Genomic DNA, 25,519 nt, shown 5'->3' on the forward strand with positions numbered 1-25,519 from the left:
AAAAAAAAAAAAATCTAAATAGAAGTTGTGCCTAAATGAGACTTGCAAAGTTACTGTAACCTCCATATTATTAGTGAAAACAAGGGAATATTTTATTTTGAAAACGGAAGGAACAAACTTAACTTTTGCAATGACATGCTATAGAAAAATTACAATACTGTAAAGATGTATGCATATCTTACATGCTATAGAAAAATTACAATACTGTAAAGATGTATGCATATCTTTATGTATATAGCGCCCACTGATTGTGATAATGTATGTTGAAAAGTATTTTAAGAAAACCGCCTTTTGCATATGTTTGCGGTGTTCAGTGTTGATATCAATGTTTATAAATCACATGAGCTTTCCTAAAAAAAAAAAAAATGCACTTGTACTCACCTTTGTTTTTGTGTGGAAAGGAGACTGCTGGTGTATGGACATGTCCATCATGCTATTGGAATTTGGAATATCATTGCCATTTGTATGTTCATCCTCCCGGCTGCTATCATCAGACTGATCAAAATCATCACTGTCCTGGTCCATCTCCTCTTTATCCTCATCTTCCACATCGCAAGACTGCTCCTCTTCTTCCTCCTCCTCCTCCTCTTCTTCCTCCTCTTCTTCCTCCTCCTGCTGCTCATTCTCTCCGAGGTCACCGGCAGACTCTTGATCAACTACAACACAGCTGTTGTTGTTTTCTTCCAATGGCTCGTGCTGCGACTCATTTCTCTCTACGCTCCCAGGGCCGTCCTCATTAACCTCCCCATTCTGCACAACGTGCTCCTCCTCTTGCGGTCTTAAATGTTGCTGCTGTTCCTCCTCCTCCTCCACTCTGTTCATTTGCTCCTCATCTGCTTGGCTCGAGGAAGCATTACCTCGCACAGAACCGCCAGTACGTCGCCTCTTGCTGCCCACAGACAGGAGTTCCTGATTCATTTCCAAAAGCCAGCTTGCTACTTCTTGGACCTTGGCTAGACTGTCTGAAGAGGCAAACGTTTTCACATTCTGGATGAAATTAAAAAAATGTAAAAAAAATATTAATACAATTGCAGCAAACCTTTTATCAAAACATTTTTTTACAGTAAGTGGAAGAGAAAATCTAATGACATATGTCCTTGTTCATTCCTATGACTTGTTTATAGTCTGAAAAACACATTTCAACGTAATTAAAACAAACGGTACTTGTACCAAAAACTGGGAATTGCTGCAGTGTTCTCCTTGCTTTTGTTGCCCATGTCACTTATTGCAAAGTGGTCATTAATATTTAATGTGCTTTTCTAGTTATGAACCTTTTTTAACACTTCTATTAGGTTTTACCTTTGAAATCTCTTTTTAGCTTCTTATGGTGGACACACATACACATACGCAACTCAACTATGCTTAAAGCTGCATTTCAAGCTGCCGTTTTAAAGAAAATAATAATTCCAATTCAATATGTGCATCAATACAATCTGCACACTGACAAGTGATTAGCTAAGCTGCAGATCGATCCGTTCTCCTGTAATCGATCGCTTGCTCAGGTTATTTAATTCAGTTCTTGCACAGCATTGTGGGCAATGTAGTCCAGCAATATCATTGACTGGGCAGTTACTAGATTCAATTGGTGCACTGCTAGTGAGAGGGCGGGGCTCAAGAGCCAGAGCCTATCAGAAGGGGAAGGGGATGTGACTTAGGAAATGCTTCCTACATTAGAAACATTAAAAATGTCTTTAAAACGTTTTTTCTTTTTTTAAAAGCTCCAATTATTTTCTCGTAGTACAGAACGGATTTATTAAAAAGAAAACACACGTTGGGTATTGTTTGAACTGCTGCTTTAAATTCCTCCATTTTCAAATGCATTACATGAAGGCTTTTTCAATCTATGGCCAAAGGGACCACTCCATGTTCAGATTGCACTTTTTTTAAGGCACACATCGTTGAATAATTGAGCAAATCCACATGATAGGGGTTGGAGGGTGAGCAGGAGAGTGTGAAGAGTTTTGTCATCTAATAACCCTTATTTGTAATGCAACTCCAAATGGCTCTTCCAACCTAACTATTCAAATCCAGACGAAACATGACCTAAAGTTAGATATTTCAGTCTCCTATTTTTGGTCAATCTTGAGTACGGTTCCATTTTGTCCCCCAACACCACTCCTTTGACTAACAAACACAGACTTCATATAATTGAAAGAGAGTTATGCCAGACACGCCACACTTTATTCTCCTTTATAAAAAGTAGCAGATCCACATTAACCAGGCTCTTGTGCACCATACTACTCCTAATAGTTCTCCACGGCACTCGCACACTTCGGTCTTGATGGTTTCATGGCACAAACCTATTAATCAATGCACAAAACCGGAAAAAAATGTCAATCAACCTTACAACTTCCAAACTCTAAAATGTCCCAAACTCCAATTGCCGTTAAAACAAATTATTTTAATGGAGTTAAAGTATTGAACCGGTAACTTCTTTTAATAAATAAATAAATAAATAAATATATATTAAATAAATAAATAAATATTAAATAAATAAATATATATTAAATAAATAAATAAATAAATATATATTAAATAAATAAATATATATTAAATAAATAAATATATATTAAATAAATATATATTAAATAAATAAATAAATATATTAAATAAATAAATATATATATTAAATATATATATAATGAAAATGGCGGGTTGCAAAGGTGCTGTCCTTCTCCAGTTATTTATGTTCATTAATAAAATATTAGCAAGAATGGAAAAAGAAGTGTACAATCCTACGACGAGTACCCTACATAATCTATATGCTCTCCCCCCCACCCCCCTCAAGTCAAACTGGAGTTAGACTTAAGTCACAAAAAATAGGTTCACGCAAGTAGCCCCCCAAGTAGCAATAAAGGTAACATCAGCATTGGTGGTCTACACTAGCATGACTTGTGGGAGTAGCAATGAATGCAGGCACTGAATGATGCAACTGTTTCATAGTTTACCAACTCCTTCTCCTGAAATGCTTCTTGTTCTGCACATTTCCCAATCATATGGAATGGGCTGTACCCGACCGACTGAGTGCAGAAGACTCCACTTGGTATCGCTACACAATGCCAAAAGTTCTGTATTAAGTATAAACATTTAGCAATTTAATAATAATAATAGAGATTAGTTTACTACTTCAAATTAGTAAGACATTTCCGACTCCATTTAGGCCTTACACGCTGGCAATTCTGGGAAAAGACAACTCTAGAAGTGGAACAGAAATCACCAATCTTGCATGAACTTTTGATTTCCAGATTTCTTACATGCTCGTTTTAATGCAGGACCTTAGGGAGATCTGTAGAGGAGGTAGTAATCATTGTGACAGTCCTCCCAAATGATCATCTTTGACATGTCAAATCAAATGGAATTCATAGGACTAATATTTTTTTTAAGTATTGATGTGTCCCATCACCAAATCCCAGGAAGTGATTATCCAATCATTTTGCAGCTACAAACTTGACATATTTAAGGAAGACCAATAATTTATTAGTCGTTTGTAGAATGAATAAAAAATATTACAGTCTGAACAGAAAAGAAATTTATAGTTAATGAAAAAAAAAATTATTTTGGAATTAAAAGCGGCAGATTTATTTACAACAAAAGAACATTTATCAGGTTCATTTACTAATTGGCGTCATTCAATTTAATGTCTTTACTGCGTGCAGTACAGCTATTGTGTAATGAATAAGGCCTTTATCTACATACTGCTTACCTATGACTTATCCTTACTGGTATTGCACTCATTTCTTTTTTTTGGCGGAGACAACATCCTGTAAGCAAAGGCAGATATAAATCTATATAAATAGATTTTAAAAAATAGGATTTTATAATGCCCCCAAAATATAATTGTATAAGAGATGCTTCATATCTCAGCCTTGATCATCAGGACTTTGGAATTGTTGCTCTGTATTGTACTGTTGGATATGACCATTATGTATTGTGCGCCTCAATAGTCAGACTTCTGGGCACAAATTTGCAAAGTTAGGGATCACATCTTCTTAAATGATGCCACAATGCAATGCCTCTGACTGACAGGGCTAAGAGAAAGGCCTGAGAGGAAGGAGTACTTTCACTGTACTGCTATGTGGGAATGGGACTTTAAAGACAACCAGAAAGCAGAACAGCTTCAATTGAATAAAACAACAACAAAAAGGCATGAATATTACTCCACCACATAGAAAACCCTAAGGAGGCTCAATATCTGCAATCCACACAGCACAGAGAGAGCGGAAAGAAATGCTCGGTGAAGCTGCAGGGGGAAATCCAAGAGACGTTTACAATGAGCCGTCAGAATATCCCTGTGGAAATGAGTTACCTCGAGCTTAGGACACATGGAAGACAAAGCAGTTCAGAGTACTTTAACACCTTCTCCATTGCTCTATTAAACCTTTAATACGCGTGTAACCAACAGTTGAAAATAAACACATTCGATTTATTCAAGTAGCAACGCAAAAAATGTTTTAAAAGGTTCTCTTTACATGTAGATGATTATGCATTACCTCGCTTATCATATTAACTAATTGGCTTTGGCAGGGTCAACATTCACACAAAGGAACAAACAAATAAAGGATAACACAAATTGACTGTCATTAATTCAAAGTAGTGAGAACAATCTTCAGAGCCAGTTCGGGAGGTGTGAGCGCGTATACATTTGCCTGCTATCTGAACTGACCAGCTAAACCTCACAGAAAATATTAAATAAAGGCCTGGGGCTGTGAGCGCGTTAAAGTGCTGCAATCCATCTCCTTTTGGGAATATGAGGGAAATGACACTTCTGGTGAATCAAGTTTTCAAGAGCTCGATTTAAAAGCTGGTAAGCACTTAGGCCTGGATTGCGGATTTTCAGTTGTTTCAAAGCACTTCTACTTTCTTATTATTTTAGGTAAAAAGACTGTGTAGCTTCTTAGTCACGGAGAACTGCATTGGGTTTCCAGTTCCTCCGGCAAAGGTTTAAGGGAGAAGGAGCAGCAGGAAGAAAATCCATAAATCGCAGTAATTGACAGCTCCGATTATAAATGTTTTAAACACCATTTATTAAACAAACCACCAAAATAATCCTCAGTGCCCAATGTACACAGCCCCAAAGTGCCGACAACATTTTTGCATCAAGAGCACGTGATAGGTAATGTAGTCGACAAATGGGCCTCCTCTTCTGTTCTAATCGCAGGCTCAGTTTTCGGAGTGCACCGGGCATGGTCACCTCTACCGATGTAGAAGACATTATTGCACCCGGTATTTTGCGGAATTGTTTGCATTAAAGAATAATGCGTCCAAATGTGCGCCAGTGGTAATGCATTATTGTACGATAACGGGTGCCACCACTGTAAATACAAGTGAGAGGGGGAGAGGAGCTGGCGTATAATGTTCACACGGGCAACCTAAAAGATAAAGTAGCAGATGCTACGCCCAAGTTCTATAATGTCTGGCAAATTAATTACATAAACATACATCATTTGTTCTCCATAAAAGCATATAACAAAGTAGTCGGCACTCACAATAGGTCATATACCTTATTTTAACGAGGCAATCTAAGCAGCACTTTCAAAAATATATATTTTTTATTGTTTTAATATATTCAGCATTTAATTACCTTGATTGAAAACCAAGTACCTACAGTAAGCTGCCGATCGATACGTTTTCCCGTGATCGATTAGCAAAATCCTGCTTCCCAGGGTTCAGTAAATGGCTGCCTTTCAGTTTAAAATCAATCCTTCAGTCAGAGTAACTCAGCAGCTACAATGTATTCTTATATTACTAAGGTAACATTATCTATTATAGTTTGCAGCTCAAAATGCTGGGAATATTGGTAACATATCACAGACAGGAAAGTGTGGCTAAAATCTTGCACTGCTAGGGAATAACAAAAAAAAATTAAAAAAATGCAATTATGATCTAATACTGCAGATCCGTTTAACAATTGAAAAAAAAAAAAAAAAAATTAACCTGTAGGATATTGCATGAATTACTCCTTTCATCTCCAGATAAACCATAGGAAGGACAGGAGATCAAACCCAAAATAGACCGTGACCTGCATCTCTGCATCAAAGCCGCAAACAAACTGACAAATTAAAGTTCTTGAAGAAAATGGTATTTGAGCTATTTTTGCCACCTATGCTGGAGACAGATAGCATATACGAAAGGATACGAGTGCAGTTAGAGACCCGGTTAACATAATTTATGAAGCTAAATGGTCTGCAACTCTAATCGGTCATACTGCATCACGAATTCACTAAACCCCATGTTGAAATGCACCATCAGCTGCATAACAAAGATTAATACCATGAAACCTCTCCACATTGTTTTCCATAATATCTGCTCATCTGCAAGTCTACTTCCTGACTCTTGATATCTGCATCTTCGCACTGTGTGATGCTGGCGACGCTCAAGCAGGTTTGGTGACCTTGAGTGACACATGGGGGATGTAACCTGGAGTAAAGCATTGTATGTACTGTACTTTCCATGAAGTCACTGCTTGCCTTTATTCATCATAGGCACTTGCATTTCCCAGAGCTACTGTTCGGTCTCAGACCGGGCTCTGACACTTCAAAGGCAAATCCTGCTCTAAGAGCTTTGCTTTCCTCTGGACTATTCTTTGCCATCGGTTTCCCAGAACAATACTGCAACCACTGTAGTAATTTCTATATTTAGCTACACATCTGAACTCAAGTGGATTACATAGAAAGAAGAAACTGCAATGGTCTCTGAATTATGACAGGGGGTTGGTGTATAAAACGAGCAAGACGACTGCACACAATATTAGCGCCGTCTTCAAACAACCCATCTATAAGAATAACGGTATTCAAATATTAGGCACCCCTCATGGGTACAGATTCACTAAATGGTGTTAAGCTTTAGAACGTCTTAATTCTCATTCATTTAAATGGGATTCAAAGCGTGCTCAAGCTTAGCCCCATTTAGAGAATCTATACCAATAGATCTGTGACTCTATTGATGCATTCCGTTATTTAAAACAATTGCAATGGAAATTTCAAGAAAAGCAGGGAAATCACAATGATTTATTTGGATGAGAAATAGAAAGCAAAAAGCAATTTATTAAAGATCTATACACTGTATTACAGTTGTGACAATTATTACATTGATTCTGATGTATATAGAAAGACACATCTGTATCAACCTATACTAAAAAGAAATACGATTGTTTATGTGCACCGTGATCAATAAAACAGGCTGTTCTGGCATTAAACTAATGCTCAGAAAATAATTTCAAAAAAGGACAAAAAAAATACAAGTTCCTTTGCTCCACATGAACCATACTCGTGCCCCTGAGCTATTTGGGGGATAACATAGAAGATCAACATCTAGCAGGGCACAAAATAAAACACTACCAATGACCGGCCAGTTATAAATCACATGCAGGTCCAGGTGATTCACCACCTCCTACTGGTATCCGACTAGATTGTTTTGGCTAGTAAATGCAATAAATTAAAACAAGTTAACTTTTGGTGGATGGATAAAAAGCTGATGGGAGGTGAAACTAAACTGGGCTGACCTAACTAGCATGCAATTGGAAACAAGTTACGTCAGGCTCCAATTTAGGGCTGGAGTTGGTTGACTCACTGGCATTAATGGGATACATACTGTCCTCCCTTCCACATTGTACTACACTGTGGAATATATTGGTAAGATACAAATAAAGGATAATACAAGTGTTGCACCTCTTGCTGTCTTTTTACTCAATTTTGTGTTATTTAAAAAAAGAAATAGAAACGTGAACACCAGCTCTGGACTAGATGCGCTTGACAGCGCTGACACTTCTCTTACATCTCCATTACTTTGTATACTTTGTTTTTGAATTATTTATTTTTTTATTTTTAAAGGGCCAGGTGTGGATAAGCGTGAGATGGAAGGAAAATGATGGCTACATTCCAGTGAACTTAATGTCTAATTTAGAAAGAAGGATGTGAACCCCAAACGCATAGGATTGTCATCAACTTAGATCCTCAGAATCTCACATATGAGTTTTATAAATAAATAAAAAACGTTAAAAAGACAAAAAAATAAACCGTTTAGAATTGAGGGGAGACTGTGTTCCCTACTACTACATTTAAAAGACTAATTCAAACATGCATTCCATAATACATTAGTCCTCAATCACTTCATTTGCAAGATTAATTCCAAGGGTCTAAATGACCCAGCAAAGAACGTCTGTGATTACACCTAGAAGACGGGGCGATAGTCAGTTCTATCACTACAGCATAATACGACAATTAGACGATGTAGCATAGTGCAAAAGGTTGTTTCAGACACTATCATAAAAAAGAAAATAAGAGGATAGATGATGCCGGTAAGCAGTACAGAAAAGGGAACTGTGAGATTGATGGGCATACAGAGAGGGTTCTTCTAAAATCATATCCTAGCAGACCGGTAATCCATGTGCTGCCTAAAATACACAAACCACTAATCAATCCACCCGGCAGGCTGATTATTGCAGCTACAGGCTCCATCTGTCAGCCAATCTCCCAATACGTACACTTTGCCGCCATATGTACAGGAGACCAGAGCACAAAGCAGAACAGGCTTTTTTTTTTTTTTTCTTTTCTTATGATGATTACGGCAGAAAGCATTAAGTAGTTTAATCAATCTGGTACACGAGAGGTTAACGTTGGTTACACATTAAAAATAGAAGAATTGTAATAGGTTTTTTTTTCTTTTTAATACAGGATTAAAGCAGGGAGTCTCTGGAGCTGAACTCCGTTAATTTCAGGTCCGGAACCACTCCAGGGTTCACATTGTGGCTGATTTTCTAAGCTCCGGGCCCTGTGGGCCAATAGGAAGCCGTGACGTAATCCTGTGCGGCTTCCTATTGGCCCAAATTCAACCTATGCTAAAGACAACAGATACTTCATCCTATATTATCCTGTATTTGTTATGGAACTAGAGAGAGTGCAGAGAAGAGCCACCAAATTAATAAAGGGGATGGACAATCTAATTTATGAGGGGAGGCTAGCGAAATTAGATTTATTTACATTAGAAAAGAGGCGTCTAAGAGGGGATATGATAACTATATACAAATATATTTGGGGACAGTACAAGGAGCTTTCAAAAGAACTATTCATCCCACGGGCAGTACAAACGACACAGGGTCATCTCATAAGGTTGGAAGAAAGGAGATTTCACCAGCAACAAAGGAAAGGGTTCTTTACAGAAAGGGCAGTTAAAATGTGGAATTCATTACCCATGGAGATCGTGATGGCAGATACAATAGATTTGTTCAAAAAAAGGTTGGACATCTTTTTAGAAAGGAAAGGTATACAGGGATATAGCAAATAAGTAAACATGGGAAGAATGTTGATCCAGGCCCAGGGAGTCGTCAAGGAATTTATTTTTCCCCTTGGATGATATTTCACTGGGGATTTTTGTTTGCCTTCCTATGGATCAATATACTCTAAGTATAGATATAGGATAAAGTATCTGTAGTCTAAATTTAGCATGGGTTGAACTTGTATTGTATGTCTTTATTTATATAGCGCCATTAATGTATATAGCGCTTCACATGTGGTGATCAAATAAATAACAGATAATATAAATAACAGATCATGGGAATAAGTGCTTTAGACATCAAAGTAACATTAAGGAAGAGGAGTCCCTGCTCAGAGGAGCTTACAGTCTAATTGGTATGTAGGGAGAACGTACAGAGACAGGAGGAGGGAGTTCTGGTAAGTGCGTCTGCAGGGGGCCAAGCTTTATGTATCATGTGTTCAGAATATCCACTGTGCTATTCATATGCTTCTTTAAGCAAGTGTGTCTTAAGGTGGGTCTTAAAGGTGGATAGAGAGGGTGCTAGTCGGGTACTGAGGGGAAGGGCATTCCAGAGGTGTGGGGCAGTCAGTGAAAAAGGTTTAAGGCGGGAGAGGGCTTTAGATACAAAGGGGGTAGAAAGGCGACATCCTTGAGAAGGACGCAAGAGTCTGGATGGTGCATAACGACAAATTAGGGCTGAGATGTAAGGAGGGGCAGAAGAGTGTAAAGCTTTAAAAGTGAGGAGAAGAATGGAGTGTGAGATGCGGGATTTGATCGGAAGCCAGGAGAGGGATTTCAGGATGGGAGATGCTGAGACAGATCTAGGAAAGAGTAGAGTGATTCTGGCAGCAGCGTTTAGGATAGATTGTAGGGAAGACAGGTTAGAGGCAGGAAGGCCGGACAGCAGGAGGTTACAGTAATCAAGACGGGAGAGAATGAGGGCCTGAGTCAGAGTTTTAGCAGTCGAGCAACAGAGGAAAGGGCGTATCTTTGTTATATTGCGGAGAAAAAAGCGACAGGTTTTAGAAATGTTTTGAATGTGAGGGGCGAATGTGAGAGAGCCGTCGAGTGTGACCCCTAGGCGGCGTGCTTGGGCTACTGGGTGAATGATCGTAGTTCCAACAGTAATGTGGAAGGAGGTAGTAGGGCCAGGTTTGGGAGGAAGTATGAGGAGCTCTGTTTTAGCCTTGTTGAGTTTAAGGTGGCGGAGGGCCATCCAGGATGATATAGCAGAGAGACATTCAGAAACTTTGGTTTGTACAGCAGGTGTAAGGTCGGGTGTTGAAAAGTATATTTGTGTGTCGTCAGCATAGAGGTGATAATTAAACCCAAAAGATGTTATTAGGTCACCTAGAGAGAGTGTGTACAGAGAAAAGAGAAGAGGTCCCAGGACAGATCTGAGAGATCAGTAGAGGAGGAGGAGGTGTTAGCAGAAGAGACACAAAGTACGATGGGAGAGGTAGGATGAGATCCAGGATAGAGCTTTGTTTCGAATACCAAGAGTATGGAGAATGTGAAGGAGAAGAGGGTGATCCACAGTATCAAATGCTGCAGAGAGGTCGAGTAATATGAGCAGAGTGTAATGACCTCTGTCTTTGGCAGCATGGAGGTCGTCAGTTATTTTAGTGAGGGCTGTTTCCGTGGAGTGAGCAGTGCGGAAGCCAGATTGTAGAGGGTCTAGGAGAGAATAGGTGTTGAGAAAATGGAGCAAGCGAGAGAATACAAGACGTTGAAGGAGTTTAGAGGCAAAAGGCAGGAGGGAGACAGGTCGATGGTTAGAAAGACAGGAAGGGTCAACAAGCTTGCTGTTTTTAAGTAATGGTATGACTGTTGCATGTTTGAAGGAGGATGGAAAGGTTCCAGAGCAGAGGGAGGAGTTAAAAATGTGTGAGCATAGGGATTATAGTAGGAGCAAGAGGTTTTAGGAGATGGGAGGGAATGGGGTCAAGAGGGCAAGTGGTCGTGGGAGAAGAGGCGATCAACTAGATGGATGCATGTTATTTTTTCAACTTCATCTACTATGTAACTTACAGTATATTCATCCATAGGAAGGCAAACAAAAAACCCCTGTAAAATATCATCTAATGATCTCCTAAGGGAACAAATAAATTCTTGGCAAATATTGGCATTCAGATGACTCCCTGGATCAACATCCTTCCCATGTTTACTTCTAAGGTATATCCCTGCATACCTTTCCTTTCTAAAATGATGTCCAACCTATTTTTGAAGATATCTATTGTATCTGCCATCACAGTCTCCATGGGTAATGAGTTCTGTGAAAGCCCTTTCCACTATTGCTGATGAAATCTCATTTCCTGCAACCTTAAGGGATGAGCCTGTGTCGTTTGTACTGCCCTTGTGATGAATAGTTCTTTTGAAAGCTCCTTGTATTGTCCTCGAATATATTTGTATATAGTGATCATATCCCCTCTTAGACGTCTCTTTACTAAGGTAAACAAATCTAATTTAGCTAGCCTCTCCTCATAAATCAGATGATCTACCCCCTTTAATAATTTGGTGGCTCTTCTCTGCATTCTCTCTAGTTCCATAATGTCTTTTCTAAGGACGGGTGCCCCAAATTGTACTCCATATTCATGGTGGTCTCACTAATGCTTTTTAAAAGGGGCATAATTATGTTACTTCCCTTCCATCCATTGCCCGTTTAATGTAAGATAGGATCTTGTTTGCATTTGCAGCTACTGCATGACTTTGGGCACTATTGCCAAGTCTGCTGTGTAGAAGCACTCCTAAATCCTTCTCCATCAAAGATTCTCCTCATGTATCCCATTTCATTTGTAAATTGCCTGTTAATTCGTGTTTTCGAAATACATAACCTTACATTTATCTGTATTAAACCTCATCTGCTATTTAGCTGTCCAAGTTTCCAATCTATCCAAGTCCTTCTGGAGAGAAATTACATCCTGCTCGGATTCTACTACCTTATACAATTTAGTATCAGCAAAGATGGAGACTTTGCTCTCTATGCCAACCTCAAGGTCATTAAAAAACAAGTTAAAAAGCAGGGGTCCCAGTACCGATCCTTTAGGTGCTCCCTTCACAACTTTAGCCAAACCTGAAAAAGTTCTATTTATGACAATACTCTTGTCTATCCTTCAACCCGTTCTCAATCCGGGTGCAAATATTTTTTCAGAGTCCCAATTTGCTTTATTTTGTACTCTAACCTCATGTGCAACCGTGTCAAAAGCCTTGCAAAATCTAAGTAGACCACATCAACAGCAATATCTTCACTCAATATGTCAAATCTATTGGGATGGGCCAGCTCAGAACTGGCCTGTCTCTTCCCCCTGCTTCCCTTTCTGTTACCCAGCTACCTACCTGTTCCTGGTCTTCAATCTCAGCTCCACCATCTGCACCACTAGTCCCAGCCAGGGCGTGCTCAGTGAGCAATAAACTCCTTTCAAGATCGTCAATATCCCAAGGTTTCTCTTCAGATCAGCAATCTGAGACTAAAGAGACCATCCCGCTCACACTTCCCACCGTGGTATGCTCCCTGGAACAGCTGCTCCAAGTGCACATACATGTGGCAAGATGTGCATAGAGTGGCATTCACAATCCTGCTCATAGTTGCAACTATGGAGTTATAAAAGTGCTAACAATTTACTGTACCTCCGTATACTATACCTTATTTCACCCCTTCCTTGTTCCAATTTTTGCTGGTTCTAACTCAACTCTTAATAGAAACAGCACTTGAAATCAAACAATAATCCAGTCACAAATCAGGAAAAGCAAGCTCAGGATTCGTTACAAGCCTCTGTTTTAAAGAGAGACACACACTAAGCAGCCGTGTTAGATTAGCAATGAACTAACCACACCCACCAAAATTAAAAAACCCCAACAAAGTTAGACTTTCAGTTAACACACAATTTCAAAAGAATTAACCCACTGTACACGCCAAGTTCAGCACCCCTGCTAGTATACACTAGTACAGGGGTGCTCAAACTGGGGAGCGCAAGACTTTCTGGTGGGGGGGGAGGAGTGCGGAAGTTACAGAGGCCCCGTGCTCTTCCTGAAGGCATTTAAATTAAATGCCCGGGGCGCAGTGAAGACCTCTAACTTCCCTTACCTTGGCAGCCTCTGGCGACGCGTCATCAAGTGATGTTGCGTCGTCATGGCTACGTGACATCAGAACGCCGGAGATGAGGTAAGGAGGGGGAGTGCAGTGGAAAAAGTTTGCAAACACCTGCACTAGTATATATAGCACAGCACTTCCCTTCCTGTTCCAACTCCACGCTTGACACAAATAGCACTTGAAATAAAGCAGTAATTCAGTCACACAGATGAGAACATAATGAGATTATATTGATAATACAAACGCTGCAGCGAGGGTGGCATCATTCTAAGTATTATAGCAATAACGTTATGAGCGGGTTACTATATGCAGGCAAGTTTATAAGCAAAACTTTAGGTTTTTTTTTCCTTTCTACTTTAGCTGTGAAACTGTCATGGGTGCCGATTGATGAAAAGGGGTGTTGTGTGTGGGTGTGTGTGTGGGTGTCTGTATGTGGGTGTGTGTATGTGGGTGTGTGTGGGTGTGTGTGTGAACGCAGAAGGTTTCTGGTATAAAATCTTGCGTGTGTGAATAGAAATTTAGATTTCAACCAATATACGTTAAGTCTCTTACTTTTCAGCTCAAGACATTTTTGAGGAAGAAACCTTATACTGAACATGTTTAGTGGTAACTTATAGGAATATTTTTGTTTGTCCTGATTATTTTGATGAAACGGTCTATATTTATTTTATACTGTATGTTTCTCATTATATTTTTCTGTCATTTTAGCACTGTATTAAATCTAAAACTTAAGAAGTAATGGACTTTGGGCTCGCATTGACCTTTTCAGACACATTTTGCTATAACAGATGTGTGTGTAAGTGTGTAGTTTCTTTCATAAAACAGTGACACGAGACTCTAAAAATGTATATTTTTGATATTTCTTTGGTGGTTGCAGCAGAATCAAGATAGATATTGTGACAGCGTGAGGGTAGATATTAGTAATTCGAGGGACCTGAGCGTAGGTGAAGGCGAGTTCGCTGGTTAGCCGTGTGTAGTTACCCATGTCACATGCTCACAAGTGTGTGTTCGTGACAGATGGTATATTGGGACTGATTGAGGGTATATATTAGCCATCTGAAGAGCCTTTGCGGATGGTGAAAAGTGGGTCAGCTAGATAGTGGTGTACTAACCCTCATCACATATACAAGTCACATGCTCACACACAAATAAATACGTGTATATTTACCAGTATTAAAATAACACAGAAGTGAACAGTTGAAATGCCTACAGGTATTTAACATCCAAAAAAGGCCACTTAGCATTCAACACACCAAGAAAGTTAAGTAATTTGCAACAAACACGTCTCGATGTTAATATAGCAAATGCCTCTGCATTCATGTAACCACATTTGTATCACTGGCTATGTGGGGGTGGTTATACTATACTAGGACAATTTAGGAGTAGTAAAATATATATATATATATATATATATATATATATATATATATATATATATATATATATATATATATATATATATATATATATATATATATATATATATATATATATATATATATATATATATATATATACAGTGTTCGACAAACCTATACATTTGCTCGCCCCAGGCGAGTGGATTTACCCCCCGGGCGAGTAAATATTGGCCCAAGCAACACACGTTTGGTACTAGGTGGCGAGTAGATTTTTTTTGTGTGGTGAGTAGATTTTTTTGGTGATTTGTCAACCACTATATATATATATATAGCCATCTTATTCTGTTTTGACTAGCTTGCAGATTGTGTAGATATGTCTTGTAGAAACAGGCTTGATGGATGCTAGCTATATATATATATATATATATATATATATATATATATATATATATATATATATATATATATATATATATATATATATATATATATAGCATCCATCAAGCCTGTTTCTACAAGACATATCTACACAATCTGCAAGCTAGTCAAAACAGAATAAGATGGCCAAGTCTATACCTCTCAATCTGAATTAAGTTCAATAGGGGGAACTGATATCCACTGCAACAGATATCCTGATCAGAAAAACAAACATAGAACATAGGACATAATAGGCTGTGTTAAACAGGTTACTAGTTTCCAATAAAACCAAGCAATACAATTGCAAGCATTTCTAAATAAAGCACTGGGAACATTGGTAGCGGTATACTGCGGCCCAGTAAGCAAACCATGAACACATGAGAGAATGTAAAGGATCGTTGTCAATGTAACACACACAACAAACATCTTACAAGTAATGTTATGAAGATAAAATAGAAATCTCATGGGGCAGAATCATGCTGGTCTGAACTGCCAGGAGCCTTCTAATTCAGGGGACACTGAAAGCAGAAGACCAGGAACTTTAAGAAAGCAAGAGAGGGTGCATAGCACAGTGCCCTTATTAACTGGTTCATCAGCATAAAGTGGACTGGAGACTAACTTTTTTGCAAGTGCTAGGAAAAAATACTGAATTGAAGGCTTTAAATACAAAACAGCAGCAGAAAAAAAAAAAAAAAAAAGGTAAGCATGGGTGCTGCTGCTGTAACATTTCATCAAATGAATATGAAGACAGTGAATAGACAACCTGCAGGCCAAATTCAGACCACCGCCGCTTTGGAATGGACAGTGGACCTTTAGTGCCTCCTCCCACCCAGGACCTAACTAGCTCCTTGCACCCCCACTCTCCTGTCGCCCAGTTCCCCCATGCAGGACACATGGCAGTCATCTTTCAATCACAAGGTCCAATTGCAGGCGGCTTCCTGCCGCAGTCTCTCCTGAAGCACAGGTACAGCCCCCTCAAGATGTTACCCGCTCCCCCTCGATCATTTCCTGCCCAGTTACGCACGAGTCAACCTTGATTTAAAAAAATCATTCCCTGCCCTCCTCCCAATGGGATTGTGTAATGTAGGATAGAGAAATCATTTGATACTCAGAGCAGAAAAGTTAAATTTGTACTCAGAACATGACTCTGCAATGTTTCTCACTATAAAAAGGATCTCCAGTTACAGATTAAGGGACATAAATAGAATTATACTTCCATGCAAAGGTGACAAAAGGGACGCACTTTTACTCAAGGATCACATATTGGATTTACAAAATGGAGAAGGTGACGCAGAGGTGAGAATAATAATAGCATGTTCTTGTATACGTAGAGCTTTACAGGGATATTTTGCAGGCACAGGTCCCTGCCCCGTGGAGCTTAGAATCGTTGTTTTTGGTGCCTGGGGCACAGGGAGATAAAGTGACTTGCCCAAGGTCACAAGGAGCCGACAAGAATAAAATATCTAGAAATGCAGTTTCCTCAATACTACAAGATATATTTCCCGAAATAATGATTTCAATTAGACTCTGAAGTGACTGAATGATACAATGCTCACAAACATACAAGGTGGGATTTATGATCGGGGGATTAGTATGTGTTAAATGTCCAGCCAGAGGAAACAAAATGACCTGCAAATCTCACAGGCCACAAGGACCAATGCGTGTAGAAGGAGAAGGAGCAAAGCAAAGATGCAACATTGGTTGCAGCTTCCTACTGAATGGCTATTTCAATTCCCGAGCGGTAACAGCAGTCCATCTCCAGAGGACCCCCTGGTTCCTCCCTTTCAGTTGCTAAAGCATAGCACCATTTGTAGACGTGGGCCTAAGTTGGGATTGACGCTTCAAAAGGATTGGTAGTAAAGTATTTTTAACTCTACATTCATCACTGCAGCTTAACCATCGCAGCACTATTTTTGCACTTACTGGGGCAGTTCAAGATAGCAGGACCAATTGTTTTATTTTATTTTTAATTTAAACAACTTATCTGTGTAATTGCTTTAATCAATAAGAAAACATGTAAATTAATATGTCTTGCGTTGCGGCAGGAATGCTGCATTCAAGTATACGTTTACCTGTTTGACTAATGATGGCACCATAATTACTGCAAACTGAAGGCAGAGCAAAGCTTACAATTTACCTGGGGCTTTGAGATCTTGAGGTTTTATCACTAAAATACATTAGATAATGACTGCTACAGGGGGGAGGGGGGGAGGATTGCAGTGTTACAAAGAGCTAATCAATCATGTTAATGCCCCTCTACTACTGACCTGGTTTGGGGGAAAAAGAAAAAAAAATGCCAAGAAAGTAGTTAGACCGTATATGACTTGCGCTGAGCAAGAGGCACCTAATTAACTGCAGTTTTAAGGTCTGTCTGTGATAAACAAATGTGCGCACTCGTCTCCATTTACCCCCTAATGTGATGTAATTCACACTGCATTGCAAGACAGGGATTCCTTCATGCAGAAACCACCCGAGATCCGAGCCACTTCTGGGTTCCATGAATGCAACCACAGATCGTCCTATGGGTTTTGAAATCCAATACAAGACCGTATGGGGGTTGTTTGCTCTTCAGCGCTTTCTGATTCACATCTTTATTATAGAAAAGGCTACACATTATGATAAATTGTAAAATCTTCTTGTGCTCGACATTAAAACCTTATAGACCTTAACGTTTCATTACAGGCTACATCAAAACGTAGCGAATACAATATCTGTAGAGTATTTGACTGGAGCACTACAAACATGCATTGCTTCTGCTGTGGGACATAGGAGAAAGCAGGGTGTCTCCAGAGCTGAACCCCGTTCATTTCAGCTCAGGGGACCCGCTGCTTCAGGAGATACTTCCCTCCGATGAAGATGCCGGTATCTCTGCAGTTTAGAGCTCCCACGTCACATGGGCCAATAGGAAGCAGCACCGGGTCACGTCACGGCCACGGGCTATGAAAACCCGCCATAATAATGTGATCCTGAAGCGGCTACTGGCACCTACTATGAAAGAATGTATCTCCAGAAGCAGGGGGTCGCCGGAGGTCAAACTAATTGGGCACAGCTCCAGACACCCCCTGCTTCAATCCTGGATGTAAAAAATAAATGGGGGGGGGGGGGGGTGAGGAAACTACATGGATCGCCGCTTTAAGCGGACAACTGCACTACACTAGACAATAGGCGTAGCTGAATATTTGAATCGATAGTTTGGCAATCACAGGTTTTTACTGTGGAAAATCAATTTCATTATAATACCTAAACAATGCAAGGTAAGGGGGAGTTTTGGCATATTTACTTGGGATTTCAGATATATGTTACGATCACTTAGAAAAGTTGGTATTAAAAGATAAAAAGATGGAATAAAAGGACCAAATACACAAGCTTTTGAGACAGAAAGTGGGGATCAAGTTTGAAACAGGTATTGTACACATTTATTTATTGGGACAACGCCAGATGAAGTCTCCAATTTAATTTACTTCATGTCACTTGAGGGGCAAATAAGCAGCTCACTTTAAAACCACCAGTGAAGTTGACTTTCAATAAGCATTTCTGATAGTGGTAGTATTCTTTTTAAAAGGATTTCCTCGAGACCACAACAGGGGGGAAAGCAGCATTTTGGTGCATTCTGGAGGAGGGTCACAGTTTGGCATTTGCAATGAGATGCGACACGTACAATTTTCCTTTTATTTCTGCTGCCGTTCAGAGATTGCCGCTTCCTCATATTTTTAATGACAGGAAGAAATCAGGCTGCCCTATTCTCCCATAGAAGTGTGGCATGCCGGAGTATAATAATAATAATAATAATAATAATAGATAATTTTGACGTCGCTGACAGATTACGCAGCACTAGAACGAGTCCCTGCCCATACAAACGTATTTTGATGCCTGGTGCACAGAGACAGAGCGACTTGCCCAAGGTCACAAGAAAAGTTTACAGTTCGCTTTAAAGTCTGCGACATAACTACTGAATCCTTCAGCCTATTGAGTACTGAAAACAAAGTACCAAGTGCCTTGTTGTTTTTTGTATTTGAGGGGGGAAAAAGTTTGAGGGAATGCTAAAAGGTTTTTTTTTAAAAGTATTGATTAACAAAAACCTCTAAAAGCTTAATTTGTACCAATATAATAGAGAATGGATACAAAGTTTTTTTTACTTTTATTACTATAAATCTTATTTCTCTGACAAACCAAAATAAAATCCTATATGAAGATATTGTATAGATTAATTCTGTATGCATGTATTTGATCTGAATGGTAAATTTGCACTCAAATAGAAAAAGGTATATGAAATGTACCACGTCGCCCTCATCCCTACTATTTTGTGTCCTTTCCCATTCACATTTACAGTTTTTGAAGGGGGGAAAAAAAAAAGTGTGTTGCGTTAAAAGTAACTTTTAGCAATTCCGTTTTCACATTACATTTCTCTGGTTCATTTGATTTGATCAAAAAAAAAAAACTTTCCATAAAAATGTAGGTAAAGACAAGAAAATGTAACTGAAATTGGATATGTTCTGCTTTTTGCCTTTTTATCACTTCAGTCTCACAATACAAAGAAAGTATGCAAAATTAATCAGCAGAGACCTGGAAAATAAATCGGTGGAATTCAGTATTTTGTAGTACATCTGCCATACTTTATTTAAATGCTATGATTTTCCTTTACCAAGTTACTCGCACAATAGAACATTCAATGTCGCCTATTTGACCACAATGTTAGTCTGTGTAACTTAACTTTATCATCTCTCCGGTACCTCTGCAATTTAGTACAAAGGGCACTAAACACACAGTCAGACGACAAATCAGGTAAAAGCATTAGAAGAATGAACTGACCCCTGAAAGCCTTGCGACTTCCCATTCAAAGCCCGAATGCTCAGCACTACCCCTTAATTGGATATGCAGAGTTGTTCCACAACAGATTTAGAAATGGTATGACAAATTCATAAAACGGCAATAAAGGAATCGGTTAAGAACCCTTGCTTCAATTATATGGTGAATATTCATGGATTAAGCCACGAAGTCAGAAAGCAATACAAACGAGGAGGGCAAAACATTCAGTGTGAAGCAACTCATAGCATGTTGCATTGGACAATTGTAGAAAGGACCACGGTGTCTCAGAAGGCAGAAAAGCACAGAAACCCACAAATGGCAAACCACCACAGATCTGTGTTGAGATTTTAAAAAAAATGTATGACATTTTATTTAATGACTGAGCAAGTTACATGAAGCTAGCGCTGGTCTCTAAACTTCAGACCTTGGCCGTGTCTTACCCACAGGTTTCTCCACCCCTCGGCCCCCAGCTTTTCTCCTGTTTGACTCTTTCCTCAGCAGTTCCTGTTCTCCTCTGAACATTCTTTGGCATCATTTTTTCTCATCAGCCAGTGTCCAGCGCTGCTCAGGTGAACAGAGCAAAAAAAAAAACCTACGTATTAGCAGTGAGCAAAATCAATGTTACCAATTATTCCCAAGCACTATGAAAAGGGAATGCAGGAAGTTCAGTGTGTGATACAAGCCCCGGCCTATATTTTTAGCCATAGAGCTCATTCAATTTCCTTCAGTGCAGGGATCAGACAACGCAGCAAGCAAAGGTACAGGTAGCAGTGGCACACTTATGTGCATAGCACAACTTCCATCCTCAAAATGTATGATACAAATAAAAAACAGACTTCTACCGCTTCCTCTCCTTTTACAACAAAAGGCTCCTAAAACCACATTGGGGCAATGTTATTGTTCTCGGATGATCACCAAACCTGAAGAGAAACTTCTGCAGTTGAAAACTCCCCTCGTGTTTATTATTATATGTTAAAACAAAGCACAGGCAGAAAACACATTTCTAGCAAAATGTTTCTTAATAGATTTTATCTACTTTAATGGCGTTTATTTTTATTTCTAATAAGGAGATATTAGGAGGTTGGAAACACAGTATAAAAAAACTCTGGATTATGCAAAGTATTTATGATTGTTTCAGGATGTGTGGGGGTTAAAATGCTCTCTCTCAAACCTGCAATTCGGCTTTTAAGCAGCAGCCCATGCTGATGGCCATTTGTTATTAACTTCCTTCAAAAGAGATCTCTTGCTTTTTCCAATGTGGTTTTTATTTTTTTAAACCCGATGCTCTGTACGGGAGATATGAGCATCTGAAATATTAAATGCCCGGGAGGTTACATCCCTAGAGCAGCGTATAGGTTGCCAGGGTAACCACAGACGCTAGGGATTAGGAAAATCATGTATATCATGAAAAAACAAACTACGAAAATAAAGGGGGCAACAGACTTCTGGGGGGCATTGCAACTTTAACCCCTTCAGTGCCCTATTGAGGTACAGTGTATGTCAAAATGTGTCACGCTAGAGGCCCCTATAACCAGGGATGGAAAAATCCTTGGCGCCTAAAATGTCAACCCTGGCGCTTGTGCTGTGAGGACAGACCTGATTGACAGATCAAGTCACCTATGCGCAGCGGGGAGAGAGAGAACACGAGGCATCGGCCTGGTGAATAGTGGGGGTGGGACTAAACTGTGGGACAGAGCCCTCCCTGCTACATTGTGAGGGGGGGGGGGTGAATGTATGTATACATACATACGAGAGAGGTGTCAGAGACAGGCCAACAGAACACTGGCTCCTAAAAATGTCTGGCTCCTAAGTATTTTATATTTGTGTCCACCCATGCCTATGATGCATACTGTACGTCACGGCCTTTAACTCGTTTTTATGGGGCTGCTCCATGTTGAGTGCTGATCGCAAGCTATACTGAACAGAGGGGGACGTTCACTTTCATCCGAACCCAGAAGAGATCGCATGATGCATTAGTGCCGGGGGACCCTCTCACACTGAAGAGGTTAAGACAGAGGGTCAACAAAAGCATGTTGCACACTTCAACTACACATCTTTTGTGCAACACTATTTCATTAGCAACTTTTCAACTGCCATTCCATTTTTTTTATTATTAATATTTCCTTGGAATTGGTTCAGGCAGTTGAGAAAAATAAATATTCATGGCGCACTGCTCAGATTCCTACAATCCAGTAATTACAGCATGTTACAGATGCACTTCTCTGCAGATACACACAATTAGACACACTGGTGTAAACGGCATGCTGAACAAGGGTTGTGATTGCACAGAGTTCCAAGCAAAGCTACGCTTGGTGTAACATCTTAACTGTAGACAATAGGTCCGGGCCAGTGTGAGAGAATACAAACCTGGCAAATAAGTTGGACAATATGGGGTTTCTTGGTCAATAATTTATACATTTATCATGGAAAATATTTCCATTGTTATATTTGGGATAACTGTTCTTCGATTACTTAGATTTTTCACCAGTATTTCCACAGATTGTACAACAGGAGACTGATAAATAGTTCCCTGTTTCATAAATTCAACCTGTTACTGCACGTGGTCTTAAGCACCCTGTAAAGTGAAGGAGTTAAAATGAGCAGGTCACCCAATGAGAATAAATTAAGAGGAGAATTATAGCCGTCTCAGTAACTCTACGTGTGATCCACCAAACATTTTAAATAAGGCTGTCCTGAAATGATTCTCGGAGTGCTCCAGCAATTGTTTAAATGCAATTCTTATTAGTTACCCCAGAAAATGTATGCTCTTTAAGTCATCTATACAGATTCTGTAGTTTAATTACGAGGCCTGAAATTACTTGAGTGCATAACAATACTCACTACAGATGTAAAGTGCAACATTATTTGTACTGGTGCTCTGCAGCCTACTTAAAGATCCTATCCTATATCCTTATGCAAAGCAACAAAAATCCAAAAGTATTATCGTGTCAGGCTAAAGCGACCAGCACATCCAAAGCAACTCTGGGCTGCAATGTAAATATACATTAGAGCCCTCCCTGATTCCAAGCAAGCTAGTGCTTGTCTGTGCTGCCAGTAAATCAACTGATCCCATTACAAAATCAATTACTGCAACGCATTTCCACTGCTACACAACCTGATGATGGCCAAATGATATTGGATACATCTTACAAGGTCAAGAAAGCTGCCACCATTCCCCACGTCCCCTTTCTATACAGCTCGTCCTTGGGTTCGAAATCCCCCTAATGAACCTTTACTGGGAAGGGTTATCTGAAAGAAATCGGCATGGTTACCTTTGGCTGGCTGAGGCATTCGATGGAGAGCCTCTGCAAAGGGTCTGATGTATGGCTGCAAGATAGCAGATCGGAGCAGCAGGTCGAGCGGCCCAGCCTCTTCATTAAAGAAGAAATGATGCTGCAGCCACAGCCACACATTGACTTGCTCAGGAGACGAGTTCTTTCCTTAGGAAATAACCACTGTTATTGTCCCACATACTGTACACACGACTAGCTGGCTGCCTCATCCAGCAGCTCCCTGGCTGAAATTAACACTGATCAATAGGAGGAGGGGGGGAGAGAATGACAAACTATAGCTTTGCTGGGGAGTGTAGCGCTTTTCTGCACAATATACCAGCCGCTGAATCCTTCATTCACAGGAATAGTGATTCACTAAAGCATCATGACTTGAATAAGGTAAGTCTTTTTCTAGCTATCCAAGCTGATTTGTCACAATCCCACTACAGGTACAGATTCATGGCAACAAGCATCCTGAACTGCACTTTCTGTGACAAGCTCTGTCCTCCTCAGTCACTTGAGGTCTGTTGGACTATTCCAGCTGTGCAACCTATCCACCTCTTGGTTGTAGTGGTCTCCTTGCCAGGAGGCCAACCGAAAATCAGCCACACCCCTTCTTGCTGTCCCCAAGTACCCTGCTCCAGAAACGTTTAATACCTGAAAGCAACTGCTGCTTCCACTGCCTTCCTTAGTGGGGAAACAGGTTACTGCTTACTGGATGTGTTCATCTGCTTGCCAATCACAGCAGTTGACCTTTCCTGACTCCAGCACGATCCTGGTCTCTCCACTGGGCTGCACATCAATTTGCAGCAATAATTTGGCAAGTACAATTCTGCATCAAAAGCAGGGAACACATCTTCTGTAGCAATAGGAAGCAGCAGGCTCACATACAACCAAACTGATGTAAAAAGGAAATCGTTTGTAAAGAAATTCACAGCATCAAATGCTATACAAGCATATTAAATATGTACCTTAAAGGCAAAACAATTTAAAATAAAATAAAAAGGGGGGGGGGGGGTGCTTTGCCAATGTATATCTTTCAGGCATTTATTTTAAAGTGCCACTTTATTCTTTAGTGGTTGATCGGATCACAGAATATCTAGCTACCAAAATGCAAAAACATCTGCAATTATCAGCACTCTGCCTCAATAGCATCTATCCACACACAAAATGAGGACTGGAAAGATACATTACAAAGAGAATCGCACAACCGCACGCCATTATAATATTAGGTTAAGAAATATATAAAAAATTAAATACAGAACGGGGAAAAAAATGTATATTCATTTTATTCCCTTCAATTTAAACCTAGCCTAAAAAAACAGTATGGTCTCTTGCATTACCTTGCTGTGCTTCTTTGGTATCAACATTTCAGTTAAATCTATTTACAGTGCTACCAAAAACAGGAGTATTCCATGGAAATAAAGAAAAGGCACTTTGGCACTTGAGAGACTGGTTGCAAACAAGCAAAATAATGCAGTAACCTTTTACTCGCCTGCTGGAGGTACTGTCTGCTGCATAGAATTTTAAATCCTCATTCATCCGCAGATGCAATTCAGCTGCTTTTGCCAAGGACTCTGCTTTTTTTTTTTTTTTTCTCCCCCCTGAGCTGCTTCTACAGGGACTGTTCAACAAAAGTGCCGATCGTGTGGAAAATTTAAAGTAATACCAGGTGAAATAACTTGATTTAAGGACGTGGTTAACCAACTTCTTGGGAGCAGCGGTAGCAGCAGCTGGGTCCACTCTGATTGGAAAGGTTGATGTCGGTCACGTTGCATTACAATGCTGAAATGTGGCTGATGTTTTCTTGTCTTTGCAAGAGCTGGCTGAGCGAGCCCTGAGAACTGATGTAAACATGGCATTATTAAAGCACGAGAGTCAGGCACCAAACATTAACACTTCCACACCTTGGAATATCAAAGCACCAGGGATTCTCCAAGACACTGGCTGGCGTTTGTTGCTAAAGCATGACTGCAAGCGAAAGGCATAAGGCTGCGCTTATAGTGCCGGCGATGCGACGTCACATCAAAACCCATGCATTGCCGCCGTCACGTGCGCTTACAGTAAGCGCGGAGCGACGGCTTGGTCACAATCGCTGGAAGTCATCTAAATTTCATTTTTCCAGCGACCGTAGCCCGACTACGCCGTCGCTATAAGCGTAGCCTAAGGCTACGGCCCGCTCCCTCCGTCAGCGCGCCCGCACTGCAGACAGGCGGGGCGCTGACATACACAGACCGCGATATGCGGTCTGTAGGGAGCCGGAGCGGGAGGTGGGCGGGAGTGGGAGGCTTGAGCGGGAGGGGGGGCGTGGCTTGAGTGGAGGG

At 40.1% G+C, this 25,519-nt stretch overlaps 1 protein-coding gene across 1 annotated transcript; it reads right to left on the reverse strand.

The window, feature by feature from the left end:
- Window positions 1-322: 322 nt before the first annotated feature.
- Window positions 323-20,480, reverse strand: LOC142482951 (F-box/WD repeat-containing protein 7-like). Its single transcript, XM_075583071.1, has 2 exons — window positions 20,364-20,480; window positions 323-987 (listed from the first exon to the last, which is right to left on the reverse strand). Exon 2 carries the CDS (start codon window positions 916-918, stop codon window positions 337-339), a length of 582 nt encoding a protein of 193 aa, XP_075439186.1. The 5' UTR covers window positions 919-987; window positions 20,364-20,480; the 3' UTR covers window positions 323-336.
- Window positions 20,481-25,519: the final 5,039 nt, after the last annotated feature.

The sequence above is a fragment of the Ascaphus truei genome, unplaced genomic scaffold (assembly GCF_040206685.1).
Source record: "Ascaphus truei isolate aAscTru1 unplaced genomic scaffold, aAscTru1.hap1 HAP1_SCAFFOLD_2822, whole genome shotgun sequence".
NCBI lineage: Eukaryota > Metazoa > Chordata > Amphibia > Anura > Ascaphidae > Ascaphus > Ascaphus truei.

Excerpts from the sequence above, each read along its gene's own strand:
- LOC142482951 (XM_075583071.1), bottom strand. The coding sequence starts at position 918 with ATGAATCAGGAACTCCTGTCTGTGGGCAGCAAGAGGCGACGTACTGGC.